Source organism: Natator depressus, chromosome 10 (assembly GCF_965152275.1).
Source record: "Natator depressus isolate rNatDep1 chromosome 10, rNatDep2.hap1, whole genome shotgun sequence".
Classification (NCBI taxonomy): Eukaryota; Metazoa; Chordata; order Testudines; family Cheloniidae; genus Natator; species Natator depressus.
Genome location: NC_134243.1, coordinates 35347845 through 35370873, shown reverse-complemented (window position 1 = coordinate 35370873; position 23029 = coordinate 35347845). Strand labels below are relative to the sequence as shown.

The following is a 23029-nucleotide window of genomic DNA, read 5'->3' as shown; positions in this document are numbered from 1 at the left end:
CTCTAGCTAGTGTAGAACCTGGAAGTATTTAGCTCTTAAACTAGATTCAACTGAAGTCCCTTTAGGAATACACAGAAGTCTGAAGGGTTTGACAGAGTAACTAAGCATGAACCCAGAATTGCATTGCTGCCTTCCATTTAAACATTGTCACTTGTTTAATGTATCTTTTTCAATTCTTATTTTAGTGTGCCTCCCTCCCTAAAATGGCCCAACAGCAAATATATTGTGTCAATCTTAACAAAATCCTGTCACAATAAATACCAGGTCTTATGTTGAGATAACCACCACATCACATAGTATGGATGACAAACAAATCACTTCATGATACATCTTAATGCGAACATCAGCTCCCAACATTGTAAAAAGGGTACAAGTTTAATGTCAAAATAGATCAAAATATTAGACATGGCAATAGATGCCTATTCAGAAGTGTAAACAAAGAAATAAAGGATCTTTAAGAATCACGTATGTTTTAGCATTATATTTTAATACCTTAATTAATGGGGGGAATGGTATCTGCAAAAAAGAAAAGCCTCCCACAAAACAGAACTTCGCCCCAAATGCAATCACTGGACTTCAGGCACAGACCACCATTCTCTAAGGAAATTCCTTTTAGTGTATGGGGTTTCAGGTGCCCCCCGACATGCGCCAGAATATTTATAGGAAGGGAAGGGACACCAGTTCCAACGCTTTCCAAGTTAGACAGCTTCTTCCTACTCACCCAAAGCCTGGAATAGGCTAGAAGCCCAGGTGACGTAATGCTGCTGCTAAGAAAACAGATAACATACAGAAAGTTTCTGAGAAATAAGTCTGGAGGGCAGTGGAAGGTAGAAGAGAAAGAGAGAGGCACAGACTGACTTATCAGGGGAAGGAAATGCAGAAGTGAGCTGAAGGGAAGTCTGAGAGCCACACTTATTGCTACCCACAAATGTATTTCAAACTTTCTGCATGGCTACTGCAAGTACCATTACAGATGCAACAGGAAGATGCCTTCCCCCTCCCTCTGCAAAGGGTAGAACTTGAGGAAAGTGTGTCAGGAATTGCTTGGTAACAGAAGCTGACTGAGAAGGAAGACAAAGATTTTCCATAGCAGAGTACATGTAACTTTTGTATTGAGCTTGCAGCCTTTCCACAAAGAACTGGGCAATGCTGTGTCAAGACAAAGGTTTAGCTTTTTCATCAAACAAGCACTGCTTGGTTAATAGGGATGTTGTAAGAGCAAGATAGCAAAAACAACACACAAAAGAACAGCACTTTTCCTTTTAATTATTAAATATACACCTCTAACTTCAGCTGTATAAGCTATAAATCCATAGTGATATGATGCAGGAGTCTTAATCACAGATAAACAGACATATAAAAGGAGGTGTGTTATAATCTGTGATTCATTGTATTAGCATTTCCAAGCATCCATGGAGCACTTCCCCCATCCCCTGCATTATAAATCTGTTCCGTAACTCTAAAACCTACCTCCAACCAGTCCCTTCCAAAGAGGTAACCTCAGCCCAGTCCTATAATGTGCAGAGCACCCTCAAAAACCCTCAATGAGAGTTGAAGATGTTCAGGATCTTAGCAGATGTTCAGCACCTTGCATGGTCACACTCCTAATAACTTAAGTGGGAACAGGATTGCCTATAACCTCTGTTTAGAATTAGCCCCACCCAACTCACATCAAGCAGAAAATAGATCTTACAAGGAGTGCAAAATCTGAGGAACGTTTGCTCACAAAAAAGAACTAAAAAAAGGAGACAAGGAAAAACTAGAGGTGCTGGAAGTGGTTGGATTCAATGCTTGCTCTGATTAGATTAGAGCTCTGTTCCCCTACTGTAGTGGAGATAAACATTTCCTTGAAGGGAACTGGAGTGAGTGCTATCAGCTCAGCTATCAGGAAGGGATTACTGTAACAATCGCTCTCCACTTGGCCTGTACTTCAAGTGATTGCAAGAGAAGGAGATGCCTAGAAGCATGGCCAATGCAGCTGCACTGAAGAGTTCCCTGCCTATTAAAACTGCAGCCACTGGCCTGTTAGTGGGCCAGCCCAAACTGACAGCTGATGTCTATATTGATATGGAAAATACTGTTCTGTCAAGACACCATGAAACACATCCAACCGCATTCAGCCAGGAAAAAAAAAAAAAAAAGAGGGGAAGCAGCAGAGAACAGGTGTCAAGATAGCTGTTCCTTCCCACTTCCCCAACATGCTGCTGATGGGTCCTTGATGCATCACTGCAATATCGTAAAGAAAAATCCACTTGGGTCCTGATTTCCAAAAGGTACTTAGTTGCCCACATTCCACTGAAAAAAAAATCAATCAGAATTAGGCACCTAAATACCTTTTAAAAATCGGGGCCTTGGACGTACAAGTCTGCCCAACCAATGCAACAGCATCTATGCCTAGAGAACTGGTGCTGGTCAGAGAAGAGGGCACTATATCTTGACTGCCCCATTCCAAGATTTTAGTAAACACTGGGTGTAAGTCAGACAGATGCTTCCAATATTTCTCAAGTCAAACAGTGGCAGAGCAGCACTCCCACTCACTGTAGGACTCTGCCCCAGGAAGACCTCATGGGGGTGGGGTGGGGGGGCAACACATACAATGGGAGGAGAAGGATGCTGCCTCTCTCTCGTGGATCTCAGAAGCTTGGCAGGAATAGGCGTGTGGAGGAGAGGATGAAGCTCTTCGGACCTTACTGTAAGGAGACAATCTTTCCCTCCTTTCCACTCCTGCATGCACTGATTGCAAGAAGGATATGTCTTTTGGCTAGGGACCTATAGGATAATTTGAGGATTGCTACATAAACAATCAAAATATGCAGCTAATGCACTGAGTGATGACAAGGTAGAAGGATACTGGGGTACTGTAGGTTAGATTATGTTTGTTTAGAGGATATTTTAAAGGAGGATTTGAAGCAGAGGGTGAAAGCCCATAAGACTTAGTAAAGAGGGTAGTTCCAAGAGTAGGGAATTACATGGAGACGGGTCAGAGAAGGGGACAAAGGGAGCACTGAGGGATAGCTCAGTGGTTTGAGCATTGGCCTGTTAAACCCAGGGTTGTGAGTTCAATCCTTGAGGGGGCCATTTAGGGTTCTAGGGCAGAAATTGGGGATTGGACTAGATGACCTCCTGAGGTCCCTTCCAACCCTGATATTCTGCGATTCTATGTGACTTGGGCAGAAGACAAGATCTGCTCTGGAGAAAAACCTGAATGGATTACTGCTGATTAAATGAGAGGAAACTTTAATTGAAGAGCGTATGGGGTTAAAGATAGCGTGGTGGAATCTGCAGGTATTGGGGGAAACCTCATATCACAGTGAAGTGCCCTACCCCCTCGTGGGGATTCACCAGCACATCCATCTATTCTCCATAGCAACAGTTCTCAACCAGGGGTCCAGGGCCCCTGAGGGGCCACAAGCAGGTTTCAGTGGATCCGCCAAGCAGAGCCAGTGTTAGACTCATTGGGGCCCACAGCAGAAAGCCAAAGCCCTACTGCATGGGACTGAAGCCCAGGACCCCAAGCCCCACCACTCAGGGTTGAAGCCGAAGCCTGAGCAATTGCTCTGCCTGCCACCCCGTAAGGCCAGCCCTGGCTTCCATATGCAGAAAAAGAGTCGTTATGGCACAGCTGGGCCGTGGAGTTTTTATACCATTGGGGGGGCGGGAAGAGGCTCAGAAAGAAAAAGAACCCCTGCTCTACAGCATTACTACTTGCCTGCCCTCTTACCCAGAGACAGCACATTAGAGTAACACTGGCCTAGATTCTTGCACCTAGTGAAGTCAAAGTTCCAGCCAGTAGCATCCGTGTCCACCCTGTGCTGAGTTTTATTATTTCTGTAATTGGCAAGTCCGCCGCTATATCCTGCTTCTCTTCGTACCCTAGTCCTGGCCAGCAGTGTACACAGTTGTATAGAACTATGACCAGACCCTACATTGGATACCTCAAAAAGAGTGGAGAACATAGCATGGGATGGAAACAGGGAAATCTCATTTTAAGTCCCCTTAACTTGTTTAGCTGAGTTTTACTAGAAAATTACTTAAACTGGAAAGCCCGCAGAGAGAAGGAAAGAGAAGAGGGGTATCAAAAATAGCACACCCCCTAAGCTCAATTAAATCTCTTTTTTATTAAGTCTAATCATTTAAGACTGAACAGTTTCTCAGAGCAATGGAGCCCGTGAACAACTATATTGTGGAAGGTCAGAATCTGACTCTAGTTTATTTTAGTTTTTTCCACATACCCCCACCTTTGGCCATTTTATAACAAAGACCCTGCTGGAAAGCTCACTACAGCCCTCTGAATAAACGTGAGATGCCTTATGGGGTTCTAGAGCACGTAGAAACAGTGCTTCTCTCTGTACTGTAAGGGTTATTATATCTAGCAGACACCTCTTTCCCGAAACCTGCTCAAACTGATGCTCAACACTCTGATCCAGTAGGAAAAGAAAGCTTCTTATCCCATTCCAGTCCAAACCCATCTGTGTAGGAAAGGATAAGTCAGGTACAGAGTAGAATGGGTTCCCTATGGGGGCTAGCAGCAGGGACGAGAAGGACCCTTTTCCACGGGAGCATGCAAAATGTTTTGAAGCACGTGCCCACCAGGAGAGCATGCTGCAGGCAGGTCCTCACCAGCGTTAAGACAAACTATTTCCTGTGGATGCTGATCACCTGCTCACATGGCAGCACTGTCACTTGCGCACACTGTCAAGTAATCCAAAGAGAAATTCACAAGACTCATCTGGTTGTGACGCAGCACATAACAGATCAGTCTTCTCAGCCAAAGGAACAGGCTGGACAAGATTATTTCAGTGCAAGCACATGAGCAGCTTGAATTTCAGTAAGAGGTTTGATTTGTGACACAGCATTGTCTAAATGACATGCATTCCTGCAAGGAACAAGTATCTTCCCAGCTGAACAGATCTGCCTTTCACACCCTGGCTCAGGGCTATACACACACTGCATCCACTTGCCCAGACGCCTGACAGCTCTGAACAGCCAAGAAATGCAATCGGGGCATTTCTGCTGTGCTTTAGTACTCCTGGCTACTGCAACATTTGTGGGGAGGACAAGGACAAGACAACTGTGTGATTCGAGTAATGCAAACAACTTAATTAGTTTTAAGAGGGGGTTGGACAAATTTATAAATGCACTGTATGACAAGTTGCTTGTGATGATAGGGGCAGGACTCAACAGCCATGGGACTCATTTCCAGTTAGTTTTATGTTCCTAAACCAGTGATCCTCAAACTGTGGGGCACGCCACCTTAGGGAGGCACGGAGGAACGTTCAGTGGGCTGTACAGCAGGGCCCAGGGCAGCCCCCATGGGGAGCAAGAAGGGAATGCCATCCAGCCCAGCTCTGGCCCTGGCCCAGCTTTGTCCTCATTCCCTTTCCACCCCCAGACCAGCTTTGCCTTTAGCCCCAGCTCTTCCCCCATCTCCAGTTCAGCCTTCAGCCCTGCTTTCAGCCCAAGCTCCTCTGCTGAGCCAACTGTGCAGGAATGGAGGGGGACGTGGACAGATTCCACTACAGTAAGGGGGATACGACAGGAAAAGTTTGGGCTCCACTGTCCTAAATACTCTGCCTCAGGGTGGCAGCCAGTCATCTGCAGGGGTCAGGAAGGGATCTTCCCCCACCAATGTCTTCTAGGTTTTTGTTTAATCTCCTGATTCGGAAGCATCAGGGATGGTCATAGCAGGAGATGGGACATTGGACAGGGAGGGTCAGGACTCTGAGCATTTCTCTGGTGCTGAGCATATTCTCTCTCTCTCAGGATCTAACTGATCACCATATGTGGTATCAGGAAGGAATTTGCCCTCAGGTCAGACTGGCAGGGACATTGGCCTTCCTCTGCAGCGTGTGGGTATGGGTCGCTTGCCAGGATCATCTGGGTATATCTCACTTAATCATTTCCCTGCCACTATAGGGGCTTCAGGCATTGGTGCACCCTGGTTCCTCCTGTTCTTTTCCTGTGGCACAGAACAGTCTAGTCTCCTGTGGGCTGTAATACTTTGGTCTCATTGTGGCTGTTGGCTTTCATGTGCGGGAACTGGGATCCTGTGCTATACAGGAGGTCAGACTAGATGATCTCATGGCCCCTTCTGACCTCAAACTCTATGAAGTGACAGATGTTCAGGGCACACATCAGTTACGCAGGACAAGGCACGCAGCTTTGCTTTTAGTCTAGCTAGTCTATCTGCAGCACAGGCTGCTAAGCAGGGCTCAGAGTGCAGGTGCCATGCTAGCCTCTCTCTGCCCAAGGTAGCAGGAACAGAAGGCAGAGAGGAAAGAGCATGTGTAGCCTCGAGGGAAAGGGTAGGCTTTGTACCCCTCTTCGCAGGTCCCTCTAGCTGAAAGGAAACAGGACAGGTAGGCTCCCAGGGAGTCCTGCTTCTGCAGTAGGAGGAAGGCAGCCTGTAATCGTGGCGTGGGGTGTAAATCGGGGAGAACAGGAGGAAAGACCACACACTCCCTCCATACCTCCCAGCATTTCAAGTGGCTAAAGTGGGACTGCCCACAGGGGGTGAGAGACCCGGGGAGAGGGTGGAACAGAGTTGCGGAGTAAGCCCACCTTGCACTGGCAACTCCTGTCCTGTGAGGCTGGCTGGGCTCAGTTTCCCACTCCATAACCTCACCCTAGGGGGTCAGGCGAAACTGGAGTGGCACTGTGTCCCCACGCACCAGGTTGCAAAGACAGAGGCAGGGAGTTGAGCCGAGCCAGCCCCTCAGGACAGGAGCCACTTCAACTGGGATAATGGGTTTGGGGGGGGGGGGGGTCAAAGCAGTTCAGCCCCTTGAAACCTGGGACTGTTTAGACGTATGCCCTCCCCAGTTTGCATTGGGCTTTCTTTGCCCAAACATTCCAGGGAGGTGATTGCTTCAGAACCTTTGTATCCAAACGGCCCATCCTGGAAGGAAAGCCTTTCAGTTTGGACCAGACCAAGCAGTCTGTCAGAATGCAGTCCACACCCACAGAAGAGGAGCTCTATGAACTCATCCTCCCTTAAAGGATTTCCTTTATGAAATCAGCCCTGGTGACAGACGCCAGTAAATACACCCCAGGAGCAGGCCAGGGCCCTAGGAATGTAACTGCCCCACAGGAAGCAGGGGGTGCTGCAAACATCAGGGACACCATCAGCCTTTACATTCCTGGTGGCTGACGTCAACTATTAACTGAAGATGAACAGCATAGGGAACACCAGGGGAAGCTTCCACATCACCGTGCCTCAGCCCTGATTTCAAGCTGCCACCTTCTAGGCACAGCAAGGCTATTCAGTAGCCCTGGCTCCTGCAGTCGTAGACTGCTCAAGGGTGTGTGTCAGTGCCAATGCACAGCAGTAACCTGCCATGGGGCCACCTGTCCACAGCTAGAGTCAGATCCACCAATTCATTTCACAGAGGCCAGCCTCCAGAGTTTAACAACTATGTCACTGCATACATGCTTCCAGGAAGGATGCAGTCCATTCTACATATCAAAGGCCCTTTAGCTGCTGCACATAAGCAGGAATTGCAGCTTCTGAGGTTCTCTCTCTCATGGTCTGCATAGTCATCTGCAATGAAAGAAGACGACACCCCCCGCTCAGTTGGGCCCCATGTCAAGTCACTCCTATAGACTGCCAAGAACTCTCCTGGTGCAGGCCTTTGCTCAAGTCAGATAGGGTAAGGGCAAGGACAAACCAAAGCTCAGCTGCATAGAAGGCCCTGGTCCTAGGCCACAAAAAGGAATGATCAGCTCTAGAATTTTTTTTTTTTTTTTTTTTTTTAAGTTCTAAAAGTTTCTCTCTCAATATTTGAGTGTCTTCCCCACCTTCTTCCCCACAGGTTTTCCTTGGCCAAGGATGTGGAACTGCCCGTTGCTCCTTGCTCAGGAACAGTAGCCACCAGGAAGGCCACTCCCCACCAGAGGTTAAGCACATGGGCACTGCAGAACTCCCCCCAGGACCCAGCCGGGGCTAGGAGAAATGAGTTGTTGTGCTAACCACAAGGCCAGCCCATCAAAGCTTATTCCTTTTTCTCAGATAATGGTAAGTTCTGTTTTCTGGACAATTAAAATGAGAAACGGATGGCACAATATGAACATCTGCTTATAGGAAAAAGAGCATGTGTATAGAAATTGCTAGGTTTTACACAAGAGCCTCTGCATAATGTTTCAGTTTGGTGGGTTTTGGACAGTATTAGAAATGTGTCTCGAGTTTATGACAGATGGTTTGAGGGGCTGGTAATGGAATATGCAGTGTTTCACCTGCAGATCATTGGTTTGCATCTGGACCAGTACTGGCCAAACTGGATTGCTCTTCAGGGGGCATATATGGAGTATTTAGTGATCTCAGCCAAGTTCTCAATGGACAAGCACTAACACCACAAACATACAAAATTAACCTTAGCTGCCAGTTTCAGGAGAGAAGCCCTGAACGCACATGGAAGCTTAACTTCCTTTACAGCTAGAGATGGTCCCTGCCTGGTCACAGCTGAGGCATGTTGGCAGGGTTTTGTGGGTGCACCCTAGCTGCTATGGAGCCAGAGGAATTTGATTGCCAGGACTGTTAAGATTTTCTAGGAGTGAAATTCACTCAAATTGCAAGGCTATCCAATCCCATTAGTCACAGGGTATGTAATTTACCAAGATGAACCATTAAGCAGTGTAAATACCAAAAATGCAATAGCACTGAGTAAGACTCAAAATATGACAGTAAAATTAGCTTCATAAAAATGGGTTCAAGAGCACACAGAAAGCAGCCATGGGAAATTTTAAAGCTATTAGGGGTATTTTGAGTTTTCTTTAAAATAAAGAGAGTTGTAGTATTTTCTGGGGTACACAGTTCAGAGTGCGGGAGGCACAGCCCATATTGATAGATTCCTGATATATTGGTTTCTTACATACATTTACTGTAATGGTTATAATGTAAAAATCAGGCCAAGTTACTGAGTCACTAGTTCTTTTCCTACATTCCTGGCTTCCAACTGATTTGAATTGCCTTATCAAATAAAAGATTTTTAATTACATTTTTCAGACCTTAGAAGCACCTGTTGAAATTATTCCTGCTGTATTTTTCATTTGTTTCTTGTCAGTCAACACTAGGTGCAAAGTACACCAGTTCTCGATGACACAGCACTCTCACTTAAAGCTGGGTGTGGAGCCTTTTTTGCAGGTACCCAGTACCTCACAGAAGCAACCCTTAATATATGAATGCTAGTGCTCATGTCAAGTCTTGTCTACAGCCTCTTAATTTGCTACTATAAGTCTAGATCTCACAGCTATCCTGCCCTCTCCAAGCCATCTATCTGCTGCACAGGTTTTGCATGTACTCGTACAGCAACTCTTATAAAGACTATGCAAAAACTGTCAGGAGTCAAGCTGTACTGCTCCTCCAAATTCTGAATTCAATCTGTCTCACCCCAAATGTTAACAAGCACCTGATTCTCTCAGACTCCTGTCTGCAGATTAAACTGCAAGGGCCAACTATTACAGCCCCCAGGCTGGTCCTGGAGAAGATACAGAATTCCGGGATCTGAATTAGATTGCTTCTGTCAAGCCCTTGGAGCCACAATTTTCACTGAAAATGGCGAGAACTATGACAGATTGCAAGTCACCACAGGACCTACACCCTGCCAGGCAGCATTACATTATACCTACTGCGAGGGGATGCAAGAGAGAGAGCAGCACCACTCCTTGGCTCTTAATTATAGTCTTGTGACACTATAGTTAATGGTCTGTCAGGATTTCCATTATAAACCTTGATTTTGCAGGAGGTAGAGAGTAAAAACTTAGGCTCCTGAGTACCCAAGTAGCAACTCACCAAAAGCTTTAGATATGAGCTAATCTCATAGTTCTTTTGGTACAAGTGCCTGAGTACTAACTATGAGTATAGTTCAGTGCCTGTACTAACCCTCCAACAATCTCCAAAATAAAAATTTTTTTTAAACGATGTACAAGAAGTGCCATGCTTGTGAACAGTCCTTCTTGCACATCTAACGAACGTGTCAGGTAACAGGACACGTTTCTGATCATTTCTCCATTATGACACTAGGAGGTAGATTTTTATGATTTTAAGTCACAACACCTTTGCATTAGCACCAAAGAAAGTCCCATGAAGCTGAACTGATAAGCCACCAAGCCAAACTGTAGCAAAGTACAACGCAAAACATGGGACACATCCATTGAGCATCATGTACTGTACAATTCCTTTCCTCAATAAGTCAATTTGTAAGAAAAACTCAATAATAATTAGAAAAAAGGTTTATCAAATAGCTTCTTTATAATTATGGCTGCAGTTTTACCGGGTACAGCATCCTCCCACCACCCCTTCCAAAATCCTTACCATTGCTATAGGCGTAAGGGGATTCAGATGCTCCATCTTGAAGGCTCTCCAGGATTTCTCCTTTCCCAACATCACTGTCTCCTACCAACAGGAACTTGAGCAGATAATCATAGCTCTTCACAGGGCTTCCCTGGGTTCCCATTCTCCCTCTCATTAGTGAAGAGGCACAATCCGCATACTAAACATGCAGCCAGACTGAAAAGAGCACTAATGCCAGCTTCCTCACTTTTAGAGAGGCTCTTAGGAGCACAGGTTTTTGTCTCCCCCTTCAAAGGGGGGCAGGAAGGCTAAGGAAGAATGAGTCAACCTCAGAATGAACCTTTCATCCTTTCCACCTTATGTCTGGTCTTCTGTACCAAGATACGCTGGGAGCCTGAAAGAAAAGAAAAGGAGGGTCCTCATTTCTTTGCTTGCCTTTAGCACCTTTTCAATATCCAGACACAAATTATGGTTAAATTCTCAAAGCTGCCAACAAAGAACCCACACTTTTTTTTTTTTTTTTTGAAAGGTAGCTAATTTAGAATGCCAGGTTCTAGCATAAAGGTTGTTTTCCCTTCAGACTGCTACAGCCCTTTGGGGCAAAGTGCAATTATTGGTAAAAACGCTCACACAAGAAGCTAATACTGCTCCAAGCCTCTGAGTCAGAGGTTTACCTATTCTGAAAAGGCATAAATCCTCTGATACAAACAAAACAGTCAGGCATATGGGGAGCAAGTGTGACCGCTCCCTAGCGTGGAAAGAAACCATTCCTGGACCACTGGGGCTAAGCTTCACCAGAAAAATAAAACGGCAATTTGCATAGGTAGAAATAGACAAGCAGATGGCTAACTTCTTAAGCTTTTCCCATCTCTCCCCCACCCTCTCCATACTACCTCCTTCTCCAGCCTACACCCACCTTTAGGAAACCTGCTGTGGTTGTTTTTAAATGCTGAGGGAAATCAGATCTGTTAAGATTTAACTGCCCAGATCAATCAAGTGGCTAATTTAAATTCATGCCCATCTCCCAGCAGCTGTGCTATCCTCACCTCATTGTTCTCTTCCCTCCCACAATTAAAGGTGCCTAATCCCCCACTCCAAAACAGAGGGTCCCCTCTACACACATCAATCTGAGCCAGGAGACCGGAGGCCAGGCACTCAGGAAGCTGAAATGAAGTGGCAGAGTTTTCACACCTCCCCTTCAGGTAGATGTGACGGGGGCACAGCCATACCTGGGACAAAAATGAGGACACCAAAAGACAAGCCCCAAGGGGAGTCAGCCACTGCAGACACCAGCTGAGGGTGCCAGGCCCAGCTAGCGCAGCGGGGCTGAGGATGCCAGGGACAGCTCAGTCGGGGCAATGCCAGGCCCCACAGAGATGGGTGGAGACCAGGGGCACCCAGCCCCTGGGGTAGCAAGACACAGGGGGAAAATGATATTTGGCATGCAGCCCCCAAGGACAGAGGGATGGGGAGTGCCAACCCCAGGGGATGGGGGAATGGAGGGAAGTATAACAAGAGGGGTGCTCCCAGGGCTTGGGATGGGGGTCTCTACTCTGGAGCAGGGAGCCAGGCCCGGTGGTGCCAGGCCCTAGGGCGGAGAGGGTCTGGGCAAGCTGGGGATTGGGGTGCCAGGCCTGAGACTGATCTAGACAGGATGGGAGGGTCCCGGGGACCAGGCCTCAGGGCAGCGGGAGGCTGGGGGGGGGGGGGGGGGGAGCTGATGTGGCCATGGCCGGATGCCGTTGTGGGGCCGCTGGGTGCCAGGTCCCAGGGCTGGCTGGAAAGGGGGTCGTCAGTGAGGCAATGCCAGGCCCGAGATCAGGCTGGGCTGGGGGGGGGGGGGGCAGGACCTAGACAGAGGAGAGGTCCGAGGAGGTAGCGGAGGGCCAAGCCCAACGGGGAGGGGCAAAACGAGGTGGGGGGCGCGACTCCGGGGAGGGGGAGGTGGGGGGCAGTTCCGGGCCGGCAGGAGGGGTACAGGAAGGCGGGGGGCAGGCCCCAAGGGTACAGGCGGAGGAGGGGTAGAGGGAGGTGGGGGGCAGGCCCCGGGGAGTCGGGGGGGGGGAAGGCGCCGAGGGGTACAGGGAGCGGCTGGGGGCAAGCCCGGGGGGGCCGGAGTCTGGGACGCAGCCGTGCTGGAGGGTCCCCACCCCGAGCCGACATGGGCCAGGGGGTTCCCGCCGAGACTCACCGTCCAGTCGGGCCCACCGCGCTGACACGAGCCGCGGGAGGCGGCTGTTAGCTCCAACACAAGCTCCGCCAGCCCCGGCGCTCCTCCTCACCGCCGCTTCGTAGCGCCCGCCCACTGCCTCAAGCCCATAGGCCAACGCCCCCGCCAATCAACAGCACACCCGCCCTATCCGCGCCCCTTTCCGAACTTCCCCGCCCTCTTCCGGCATCATCCTATCAGGAACCAGAGGACTCTACCTCATTTGCGGGAAATTGAGCCCATCGAGAGCGTAGGGCATGACTACAGACCCCGGCATGCAACGCGGCACCCTGCTCCAGGTCATAGGGTCGGGCTGAGCGCAGCATGCGGGGATTTGTAGTTTCAGCTGAGCCATCAAACAGGATTAATAGCTGTGTAGCACTGTGGGTCCACACAGCTGCCTGCGGCCAGGGTGGCAGCTATGCTGGGCTGCAAGGCTGCTGACGCGCAGGGCGAGCCGCTGCCGCCGCCGCAGCGCAACTGGGGCGCCTTCAAGCTGGGAAAGGGAAGTTTTATGAACCTCATTTTACAGCTGGAGAAGGGAGGCTCTGAGACTGCAAAGCTGCTCACAGGCCAGGCTGGGAGCCCTACAGCTCTGCACGTGACTGGGAACCAGTGCTGTGCAGCCGTGAGACTCAGATGTGTTTGTCCCCAGTGGAAAATTTCAGGAGATGGCAAATTTCCATCACTAAAGTCTGAATTCTAAGCCCAGTCCATCTGGCTTGAAAAGTATCATAAAGCAAATGTTTGTAAATTCACAAAAAGAGGGGAATAGTGAGTCTCCCTCTGGAAGCTGGGAAGTTAAAATCTGGGGATGATTTAGGAGCCCACCAGAAACCAAGTCTCAGGCCTGGTCTACACGACTGGGTAGATTGAATTCAGCTGCGTTAGGTCAATTTAAAAATGACTGCGTCCACACAACCAACCCTGTTCCATTGACCTAAAGGGCTCTTAAAATCGACTTCTGTACTCCTCCCCAAAGAGGGGAGTAGCGCTAAAATCAGCCTTGCTGGGTTGAATTTGGAGTAGTGCGGATGCAAATTGACAGTATTGGCCTCCAGGAGCTATCCCAGAGTGCTCCATTTTGCCCGCTCTGGACAGCACTTTGGACTCTGATGCACTAGCTAGGTTCACAGGAAAAGCCCTGTGTACTTTTGAATTTCATTTCCTGTTTGGTCAGCGTGGCGAACTCAGCAGCACAGTTGGCCATGCAGTCCCCCCAGAATCGTAGAGCGTAGAATGTTTCTATGCTCCCCCATTATCTCCGTCCCTGAGGTTATCACAGATTATAAGGCGAAAAAACCGCACTTGTGATGACATGTTTTCCAGGCTCATGCAGTCCTCCCGCACTGATAGGGCACAGCTTAATGCATGGAGGCATTCAGTGGCAGAGGCCAGGAAAGAATTAAGTGAGCGCGAAGAGCGGCAGCAGCACGTGATGCTGAGGTTAATGGGGGAGCAAACGGACATGATGAAGCGTCTGTTGGAGCTGCAGGATAGCCAACAAGAGCACAGACCCCCACTGCATCCACTGTATAACGACCTACCCTCCTCCCCATGTTCCATAGCCTCCTCACCGAGATGACCAAGAACGCCAGGGGGAGGCTCTGGGCACCCAGCCTCTCCACTCCAGAGTGGCCCAAGCAACAGAAGGCTGTCATTCAAACAGTTTGATTTTTACTGTGGCTACAATAAGCAATGTGGCCTTGTCCTTCCCTCCTCCCCCACCCCACCTGGGCTACCTTGTCCATTATCTCATTTTTTTTTTAATTAATAAAGAAATAAAGCATGGTTTCAAAACAATAGTTACTTTATTTTGAAGGGGGGAGGGTGGTTGGCTTACAGGGAATTAAAATCAACAAAGGGGGCGGGTTTGCAGCCAGGAGAAACACACACAACTGTCACGCCGAAGCCTGTCCAGTCATGAAACTGGTTTTCAAAGCCTCTCTGATGTGCAGCGTGCCTTGCTGTGTTCTTCTAATCGCCCTGGTGTCTGGCTGCTCAAAATCGGATGCAGGCGATTTGCCTCAACCTCCCACCCTGCCATAAATGTCTCCCCCTTACTCTCACAGATAGTATGGAGCACACAGCAAGCAGGAATAACAATGGGAATGTTGGTTGCGCTTAGGTCTCACCTAGTCATCAAACAGCACCAGCGAACTTTTAAACATCCAAAAGCACATTCTACCACCATTCTGCACTTGCTCAGCCTATAGTTGAACTGCTCCTTACTACTGTCCAGGCTTCATGAGCCATGGGAGCAAGGGGTAGGCTGGGGTAGGTGTGACCGTGCGGTGCTGCCGGCTGGGAGAGCAGCCTGTGGCAGAAGCCTCCAGCTTGCATGATATTCCAGGCAGGACTGAATCTCCATGAGACGAAACTTAAAGAAGAGAATGACCTGGAATCTCTGGCTCCCATTTGGTGCTCTAAGAGGAGAATAGCCATGTCTGTACAGGCACCCCTGATCGACCTCACCGAGGTCTGCCAGGAGCACCCAAGAGATGTACGATGGCTAGCAGTCCTACTGCACCATCTGCCGCGAAGGCAAGGAGCTGCTGCTGTTTAGCAATGCAGTACCGCATCTGCCAGCAGCACCCAGGAGATGTACGGTGACGGTGAGCTGAGCAGGCTCCATGCTTGCCGCGGTATGGCATCTGCACGGGAACCCAGGAAAAAAGGCACAAAACGATTGTCTGACGTTGCTTTCACGGAGGGAGGGGGGCCTGACGACATGTACCCAAAACCACCTGCGACAATGTTTTTGCCCCATCAGGCATTGGGAGCTTAATCCAGAATTCCAATGGGCAGCGGAGACTATGGGAACTGTGGGATAGCTACCCACAGTGCACCGCTCTGTAAATCGATGCTGGCCATGGTAGTGAGGACACACTTCACTGACTTAATGCACTTAGTGTGGACATACACAATCGACTGTATAAAATCGGTTTGTAAAAATCAACTTCCAAAAAATCGACCTAATTTCGTAGTGTAGACATACCCTCAGTGAGTATAGTTAAAGGAGAACTGTCTGGTCCTTTAGACCCAAATTGTGCATACATGTTAGTTAGGATATTTTTAAATGTCAAGTAAAAGAGTTTCATAATTAATTTGATTTAAACATGTGGACATATTTGCAGTTCAAGATTGCATCAGTGTCCTACTGCATGGGAATCAGAAAAGGGACGGCCCAGACCCTGAAAGGTATTTTGGCTCCTAACTCCCATTGATTCAATAGGAGTTGAGTTAGGCACCTAAATACCTTTAAGATCTGGGCCCATATGTTATTCTATTGGTCCCCACAGTCATTCAATCACAGCACTACAATCCTGCTGATGTGGTGGCGGGAAGGGGAAGGACATAGACAGGAAATGGAAATTGTTCTAGATTAAATGCTGTAATTTTATTCCTGTTTATGAATGCAATTACACATCGTATAAGGTATTATTAAATGATGATTAATTATTATTATTGAAGCAGAGGAATGCAGCTAGTGCATTATATCTATGGGGTGTAAACATGGGTAATGTGGCTGAACCTAACAGTGTTGCCAACATATCTGGTGTTTGTCTTAAAGCGCCAGCTTCTGGAGTCTAGTGATTATATGAGAATTTAAGCTTTTGTTAAAAATATACGTTTCTAGCCCTGACGGTTTCAGAGAAAAGCTTGAAAATGTGACCTGAATGTATCCTAAATTCAAGGGATAAATAAAAATGACTACACTTTTTTTTTAAAAAAAGAAAAGGAGTACTTGTGGCACCTTAGAGACTAACCAATTTATTTGAGCATAAGCTTTCGTGAGCTACAGCTCACTTCATCGGATGCAGAAAGTATGCATCCGATGAAGTGAGCTGTAGCTCACGAAAGCTTATGCTCAAATAAATTGGTTAGTCTCTAAGGTGCCACAAGTACTCCTTTTCTTTTTGCGAATACAGATTAACACGGCTGTTACTCTGAAACCTTTTTTTTTTAAAGTCTCATGATTTTAAAAGTTTCAGAGTAGCAGCCGTGTTAGTCTGTATCTGCAAAAAGAAAAGGAGGACTTGTGGCACCTTAGAGACTAACCAATTTATTTGAGCATAAGCTTTCGTGAGCTACAGCTCACTTCATTGGATGCATACAGTGGAAAATACAGTGGGGAGATTTATATACACAGAGAACATGAAACAATGGGTGTTACCATACACACTGTAACGAGAGTGATCAGGTAAGGTGAGCTATTACCAGCAGGAAAGAGCGGGGGGGGGGGGGAATGGGGGCGAACCTTTTGTAGTGATAGTCAACTGCTGGAAATGGCCCACCTTGATTATCACTACAAAAGGTCCTCGTCCCCCCCGCACCAACTCTCCTGCTGGTAATAGCTCACCTTACCTGATCACTCTCATTACAGTGTGTATGGTAACACCCATTGTTTCATGTTCTCTGTGTATATAAAATCTCCCCACTGTATTTTCCACTGCATGCATCCGATGAAGTAAGCTGTAGCTCACGAAAGCTTATGCTCAAATAAATTTGTTAGTCTCTAAGGTGCCACAAGTCCTCCTTTTCTTTTCATGATTTTAAAGATAATTTCATGATTGTTAGGGGCCTGACTCATGAGTTTTGGGCTGGCAATATTGGGTAAAAAAAAACAAAAAAGGCATCTATCCAGGACAAAGAAGAACTGAGAACTTACAGAATGACATTAAGAAATCACAATCAAGCAAATAAGGAAAGCATGGAAGAATACAGATGTAGTTATATAAATACCAAGTATTGTAATGGATCAAATGCCACAGCTCCCATTAATGTAACTACAGTATTTTCTGTCACAATTCCTTCAGTGAGAAAGGTACTAGCTGCCTATCAATCATATTCCAGTCTATTCAGTGCGCAAGGATTAAGAAATCAAGGAAGTTGACAATCAACTTGATTGATTAATTTCCAACCTGAGGTGGAAATTATTGACAGAAGAGACAGATAGGGTTAAAAAACAAAAACATATGAATTCTGTGTGTTGGGCTGGATTCAGGACTTTAGGAGATGTTTAAAGTGAAGTGCAGGCGAATATGCTTTGCTGATTCAGGACCCTAGTTTGCACAAAAGAGGGAGGAGGAAGAGGAAGGAAGGAAAGATGTGAAACAGACACGTATTTTGAATAGCAAAACCAAGGGATATTGCTGGACAATGAGATTATACCAGAGAAGGTGATCTAGGGCCTGATCCAAAGCCATGAAAGTCTGTCCACTGATTACAACAGTCTTTGTTTGATTCAGGCACTTAAAACTCAGCTCTGTTGTGAAAAGTGATTCTGTAAAAATGGTATTGATCGCGGGGTTTCGTGTTCATTGTGTCTCAATGTCTCCACGTTAAGCTTACATAATTTACAAGTAAACAGCTGTTTCTTCTAACTGTTGGCTCTGCACACTCCCATCTGGTCTCTGACTGAGAATCAAGCTATGTGCTTTCCATCTAATGCATCATCACCAATGATGTAAGATCTGCAAGGCCTGACTCTGCTCTCAGTGACACTGTGCAACCCTATGTCTTCAGTTGCATTGCACAAGTGTAAGCCATTGGCCACACAACTGCAATGTAGTAAACAACGCTGTTATTGAGGCACCAGCTGGAATAGACTCCAGGCCAGATTTGTGAGGCTGAAACACAGTGAAAAACATATTTATGCCACTAATGTACCTGGATCTGCCCCTCACTATACACAGAAGAAGCAGAACTCTTACATTTTTACACAGTCCTTTTAAAGAATGGAACAGCACTAAGTGATTAAGGCTGGTAAACTGGTAAAACCTCAGGGCTGGATGATGCCACGCCTGAGAAAATTGGGTGGCATAAGAGATAGGTCCCTATACTCTCTGGCAACGGGGGCGGGGGGGACTGGTGTTGTGAAGAGAGGCCACACCTGAATTTAAGATGGGATCCTAAGGGAGATCAAAGCAACTAGATGCCAGTCAGCAGTGGGGAAGACCCTGAGAATGCTGATTAGGCGGAGGACATGGGAACACCTAGGAATCTGTGAACTAATACAGGATAGTCAGTACGGACTCATACAAAGGTAGGTCAGGCTGAATCATGTCAAGTTTTCGGAGGTGACAGAAGGTGCAGTGGTGAGAAATGCTGATGAGATAATTTACCTGGTCTCTAAGGATCCGCCCACAGGTGGAGAAGGTGGAACTATCCAGAGATGTGAAATTTAAGTCACTCAGAGAAGGCATTTGGCTAAAATCATCCCCTGTGAGATTTCTGTTCTTTAGATTCAAGCAGGGGAAACATACAACAAGGAGCCTGGAGAGAGCACAGGAGTATGAATGAGGTCCTGGGGGCTGGCTTAGATATTGAAGACAGTGTAATATAATTGCTAATATGACCCTCACTGATCCCTGCTGGATGGAAATCAGACACATTCAGGAGTGTGTCATTGGTCCCCTACTGCTAGTGCTAGTAGGTGATTCTCTTCCAGCTCCAGTGGCTGGGGCCCTTGGAGCAGGAGAATGTGAGGTCTTTCCCCATGTACAACTGAAATGGTGGTTGGCCACCATGTGAAAACCAAAGTGATTATAACCAGCCTGAGGGGCGTGGGTGGAAATATTTGGGGTGGAGGCAGGTGACTAACAATATTCTTCACTTTATAGAACAGTAAACTGCCAGGGAGAGCTGGAAGGAAGGAAATGAAGTTTGCTATTGCTACTCCTATTATAATTATTTATTTGCATTGTGGAAGCACCGTCTTAAGCCCCAGTCACTGCATAAGACCCCATGGTGCAAGGCATGGCACGGCACAGACACAGAACAAAGAGACAGTCCGTGCCCCAAAGAATTTACAGGCCAAGTACTCAGGCCATCTGTATGGGAAAGGGGGTAGGGAACACTTTATCTGCAAAAAGAAAAGGAAGACTTGTGGCACCTTAGAGACTAACAAATTTATTTGAGCATAAGCTTTCATGAGCTACAGCTCACTTCATCGGATCCAGCCTAATTAGTGCAGCTCCTAGCTGGACCTGATTCTCCTCTCACCAGTGTGACTCAGGAGTGCCTCCAATGAAGTGGCAATGGCATGAACTGGCAGGAGAGTGTACCCTGCATGTTGCCAGAGGCTCTAAGGGCCATGGCTTGTGAGCAGCAGCTGAGCAGTAGATGAGCTGTATAGAAGCCTGCCCCTGTCTGGCTCTGCAGAGAATGCTATGCTTGTCTCTTAGCTGGACGTCACTGTTAAATTCCCAATTGCAGCATACACTAGACACACAGATTCATTAGGGTAACCAGATGTCCTGATTTTATAGGGACAGTCCTGATTTTTGGGTCTTTTTCTTATATAGGCTCCTATTACCACCCCATCACGATTTTTCACACTTGCTGTCTGGTCACCCTAAGATTCTTTGGGATATGAAGGCCAGAAGGGACCATTATGATCATCTAGGCCAGTGAAACTCAGACCTCAGTGGTTCAGGAGCCAAATTAGCAATCAGCATTACCCAAAAGGCTACAGGAGTGAGAATTCATTGGTTCATTTACTATTATATCTCTCTATTTTTTTCTCCTCGCATCAAAATGGCTGGCCAAGTATTCTACAGTCGCTTAATAACATAGAAAAAACATCCTGATTGGTTAATAACTCAGACTGGTTAATAATTAAATCACGCAGTGTTTTAGAATTCTGTGCTGCAACGAGCCGCAGGAGACACATTCAAGAGCCACTGGCGGCTCCGGAGCCTCAGTCTGAGTCTCACTGCTCTAGTCTGATCTGCTGCATGACACAGGCCAGAGAACCTCACCTAGTAATTTCTACATCAAGCCCATAACTTCTGTTTGAGCTACAGAAAGACACCTAGCCGTGATGTAAAGGCTGCAAGCGATGGAGAATCCATCAAAGTATGAGAATGAAACCAACTATATACAGCAGGCTAATGCACTGGACATTAGTGCAATACTGTTATTACCGTAAGCCAATATGAGATAAAGGCTAATTGGAGGGGAATCGTTGGCATTCATCTTACCAGGCAATAATCCAAGGCCAAGTGTCTTATTATGGCAAGGAGGGAATTGAATTATTACTGAGGGAAATGGAGGGAGGAAACTAGCTGTGATCATCATTCCACTGACATCCCCAGCTACTCCGTAGCAAGCACCACCTCAGTTCTGAGGCAAGCCCCACTCCTGCATCACTCCACGCTGGAGAGTCGGACACAGCTCCAGAAAAATTGAACGCTGATTTTTAAAAATCAAATTCAATATGGAAATGAATCATTTGCTTAGTGTAGCTTGATGTTAATTCGTTTCCTATTGCAATGAATCTATTTGGTGCAGTCCTGTATTTTCCATGTGCAGTGTGCTGCAGGGATTTGAACTGAGAGTGCAGAGTTGCCTTATTAAAGTTGTTAGGGGGGAAGGTGGACATTGGGGCAGCTGGATAGGAGGTGCTTGGGGCTTCATGGCATCTGAAGATTCATGGGACTTTGGGATTGTGTGGTAAGTATAATAACTGTATGGTTCTGCTAATATGATCTGCAATGAAATAGCTAACAATGCAGACATTCCAAATGTCATCCTTATATTTCAGAGTTAACAACCAAGTGAGATAAATAGGGCAGTTCATAACACTATTGTTTCAGGCTGTCTGCAGACTCTGGCAGATGTTTCTGCATTGCTGCACTCAGTTCACATCTCAGAGGTTTATTTTGCACTGATGAGGGCTGGAGCTTTAGTTTTACAAAACAAGGAAAGGCTTCCATTCTGGAGCTAGATTCTGCAGCAAGGCTGGAGTTTGTGATGGATTCCCTGGCCTCAGAATTGCAGGTTATCTGGGGCCTGGGTTACACTGCAGGTTTAAGCACAGGCATTATATTGAGCAAAAAGAACCCCCTCCACCCTTCCAGCTGAGATGGAATGTTTCCTCCCCTGTTTAAAACCCCAGCTGTACCCCAAAGCCTCTACCTTTCCCTTTCCCTTGGTGAGCTCATTTGCATTTCAATACTCAGAATGCTCTTCTGACTCCCAGTTATTTCACAGCGAGGTTGTTGTCTGGGCTCTGGGAACGCACAGAAAGGGCCTGTCCATTGCTTCTGAGCTGTATTCTGTGTGCTTTGCAAGCAGAGTCCTGGGAGGCTGAGAGCTGGCTTGTTTTCTCCCTTGTGGGGGCGTGATATCCGGCCCTAGGGCTGCCATAATTCCCATGGACTGGGTGGCCCCTGGGGAAGGGGCAGACAGGAATAGGGCTAGTCTGGAGAGTAGTGTTGTCCCCATCTGTTTTTTTGTGGGATTATTCTGATTACAGCTGGGTGCCCAGGGCATCCAGCCAGCACCTCACAACAGAGACAACTCATGCCCCTGAGAGGTGGCAGTGGAAATGCCACAGGCGAAAGCTACACGTGCGACAGAGCATTCCCCGTAATGGCATCATGCCCCCTCGTATGGCTCGTGCCCTCTTGTGGAGACATAGTGTCTCCACTCAAAGCCAACGGGAGCTGCGGGTGCTCGGCCCTTTCTAAAAATCAGGCCCAAGGTGTCTCAAGTTGGGCAGCCAAAAATCAAGGTACCCGGAATCAGTGGGCATATGTGGCCTGGATCACAGAGCAGGGCCAGGAGGCTGGTCCCTGACTCAGTCCCCAGCCTTATCTTCTGAATGACTGCGCCTCTTCCCCACAGGCCAACCCCTCCGCTCCTGCCACTGCTCAGAACAGAACTCTTCCACAGTGACTTCAGTGGGAGCTTTGCCCCTGGTCGCCAGGGGAGCAGGAGCAGGCCCCCGGGTAGCAGTAACCCCTTCCCGAAGGAGCAGTCCCGCAGCGGTGGGCCTGTGTACTCAAGGCCTCATCTCCCAGGAGTGTCAGTGACAAATCTCACAACAAACAATGGATTTGGGCTAATCCTTTTATAGCTCGCAAAACCGGCTAATTCCGCTCCACCACCAGGCTGCCCCGCCATGCTTAATGATTACTGCCATCTAGAAAACTCCCCCTGGCCGGGAGACAACTGAGCTGCGAACCCTGATGGCGATAGTTGCCTCATCAGCATTCCCATCAAGGTCACTTTATTTGTCATTTCAGGCCCTGGCTTGGAGCATTAACAGGCTGTTTCGTTGCATTTGCAGAGACTGAAAGTGGCTGGTGATTTCCCGTAAAGCTGCTGCATTAACTCAAAATAACATTAGGGGTCAGCCCTATAGATTTACTGTGGCGGGAGGGGGAGTTTAGGAAACTCACTGCGGTAACATTGGGAAAAGGAGGACTTGTGGCACCTTAGAGACAAACAAATTTATTTGAGCATGAGCTTTCGTGAGCTACAGCTCTGAAACCTCTCATTGGGACTGCAGTTGGCTTGTAACATTGGCTGGCTACATGCACTGCAGGCTCGGGGCAGTGGCATAAAGTTGCAGCATCTGAAGGGCTCAGTCCCCCACCGAGAAAGAGGTTCCTCCTCCCTCTTCTGCTGAAAGCAGCATTAGCACTTTTGGTGAGCGCTGGCCTGTTGGAGCTCAGTTGCGGCAGTAGATGTCTTGGGAGGCCCTGCCCAGGGAAGGGAAATTGACCACGCTCCCCCAA

The 23029-nt window shown here is 47.6% G+C and overlaps 1 protein-coding gene across 1 annotated transcript in view; it reads right to left on the bottom strand.

Annotated features, from left to right (window-relative positions):
• RAB40C (RAB40C, member RAS oncogene family) overlaps window positions 1-12600 on the bottom strand; it is a 68028-nt gene extending 55428 nt beyond the window's left edge. Inside the window, exons 1-2 of the mRNA XM_074965724.1 lie at window positions 12480-12600; window positions 10310-10682 (exon numbers count right to left, since the gene is read on the bottom strand). Of these exons, the coding sequence (XP_074821825.1) occupies window positions 10310-10463 (154 nt within the window). The 5' untranslated portion in view covers window positions 10464-10682; window positions 12480-12600. The remainder of the gene's footprint in view (window positions 1-10309; window positions 10683-12479) is intronic.
• Between the last annotated feature and the right edge of the window lie 10429 nt (window positions 12601-23029).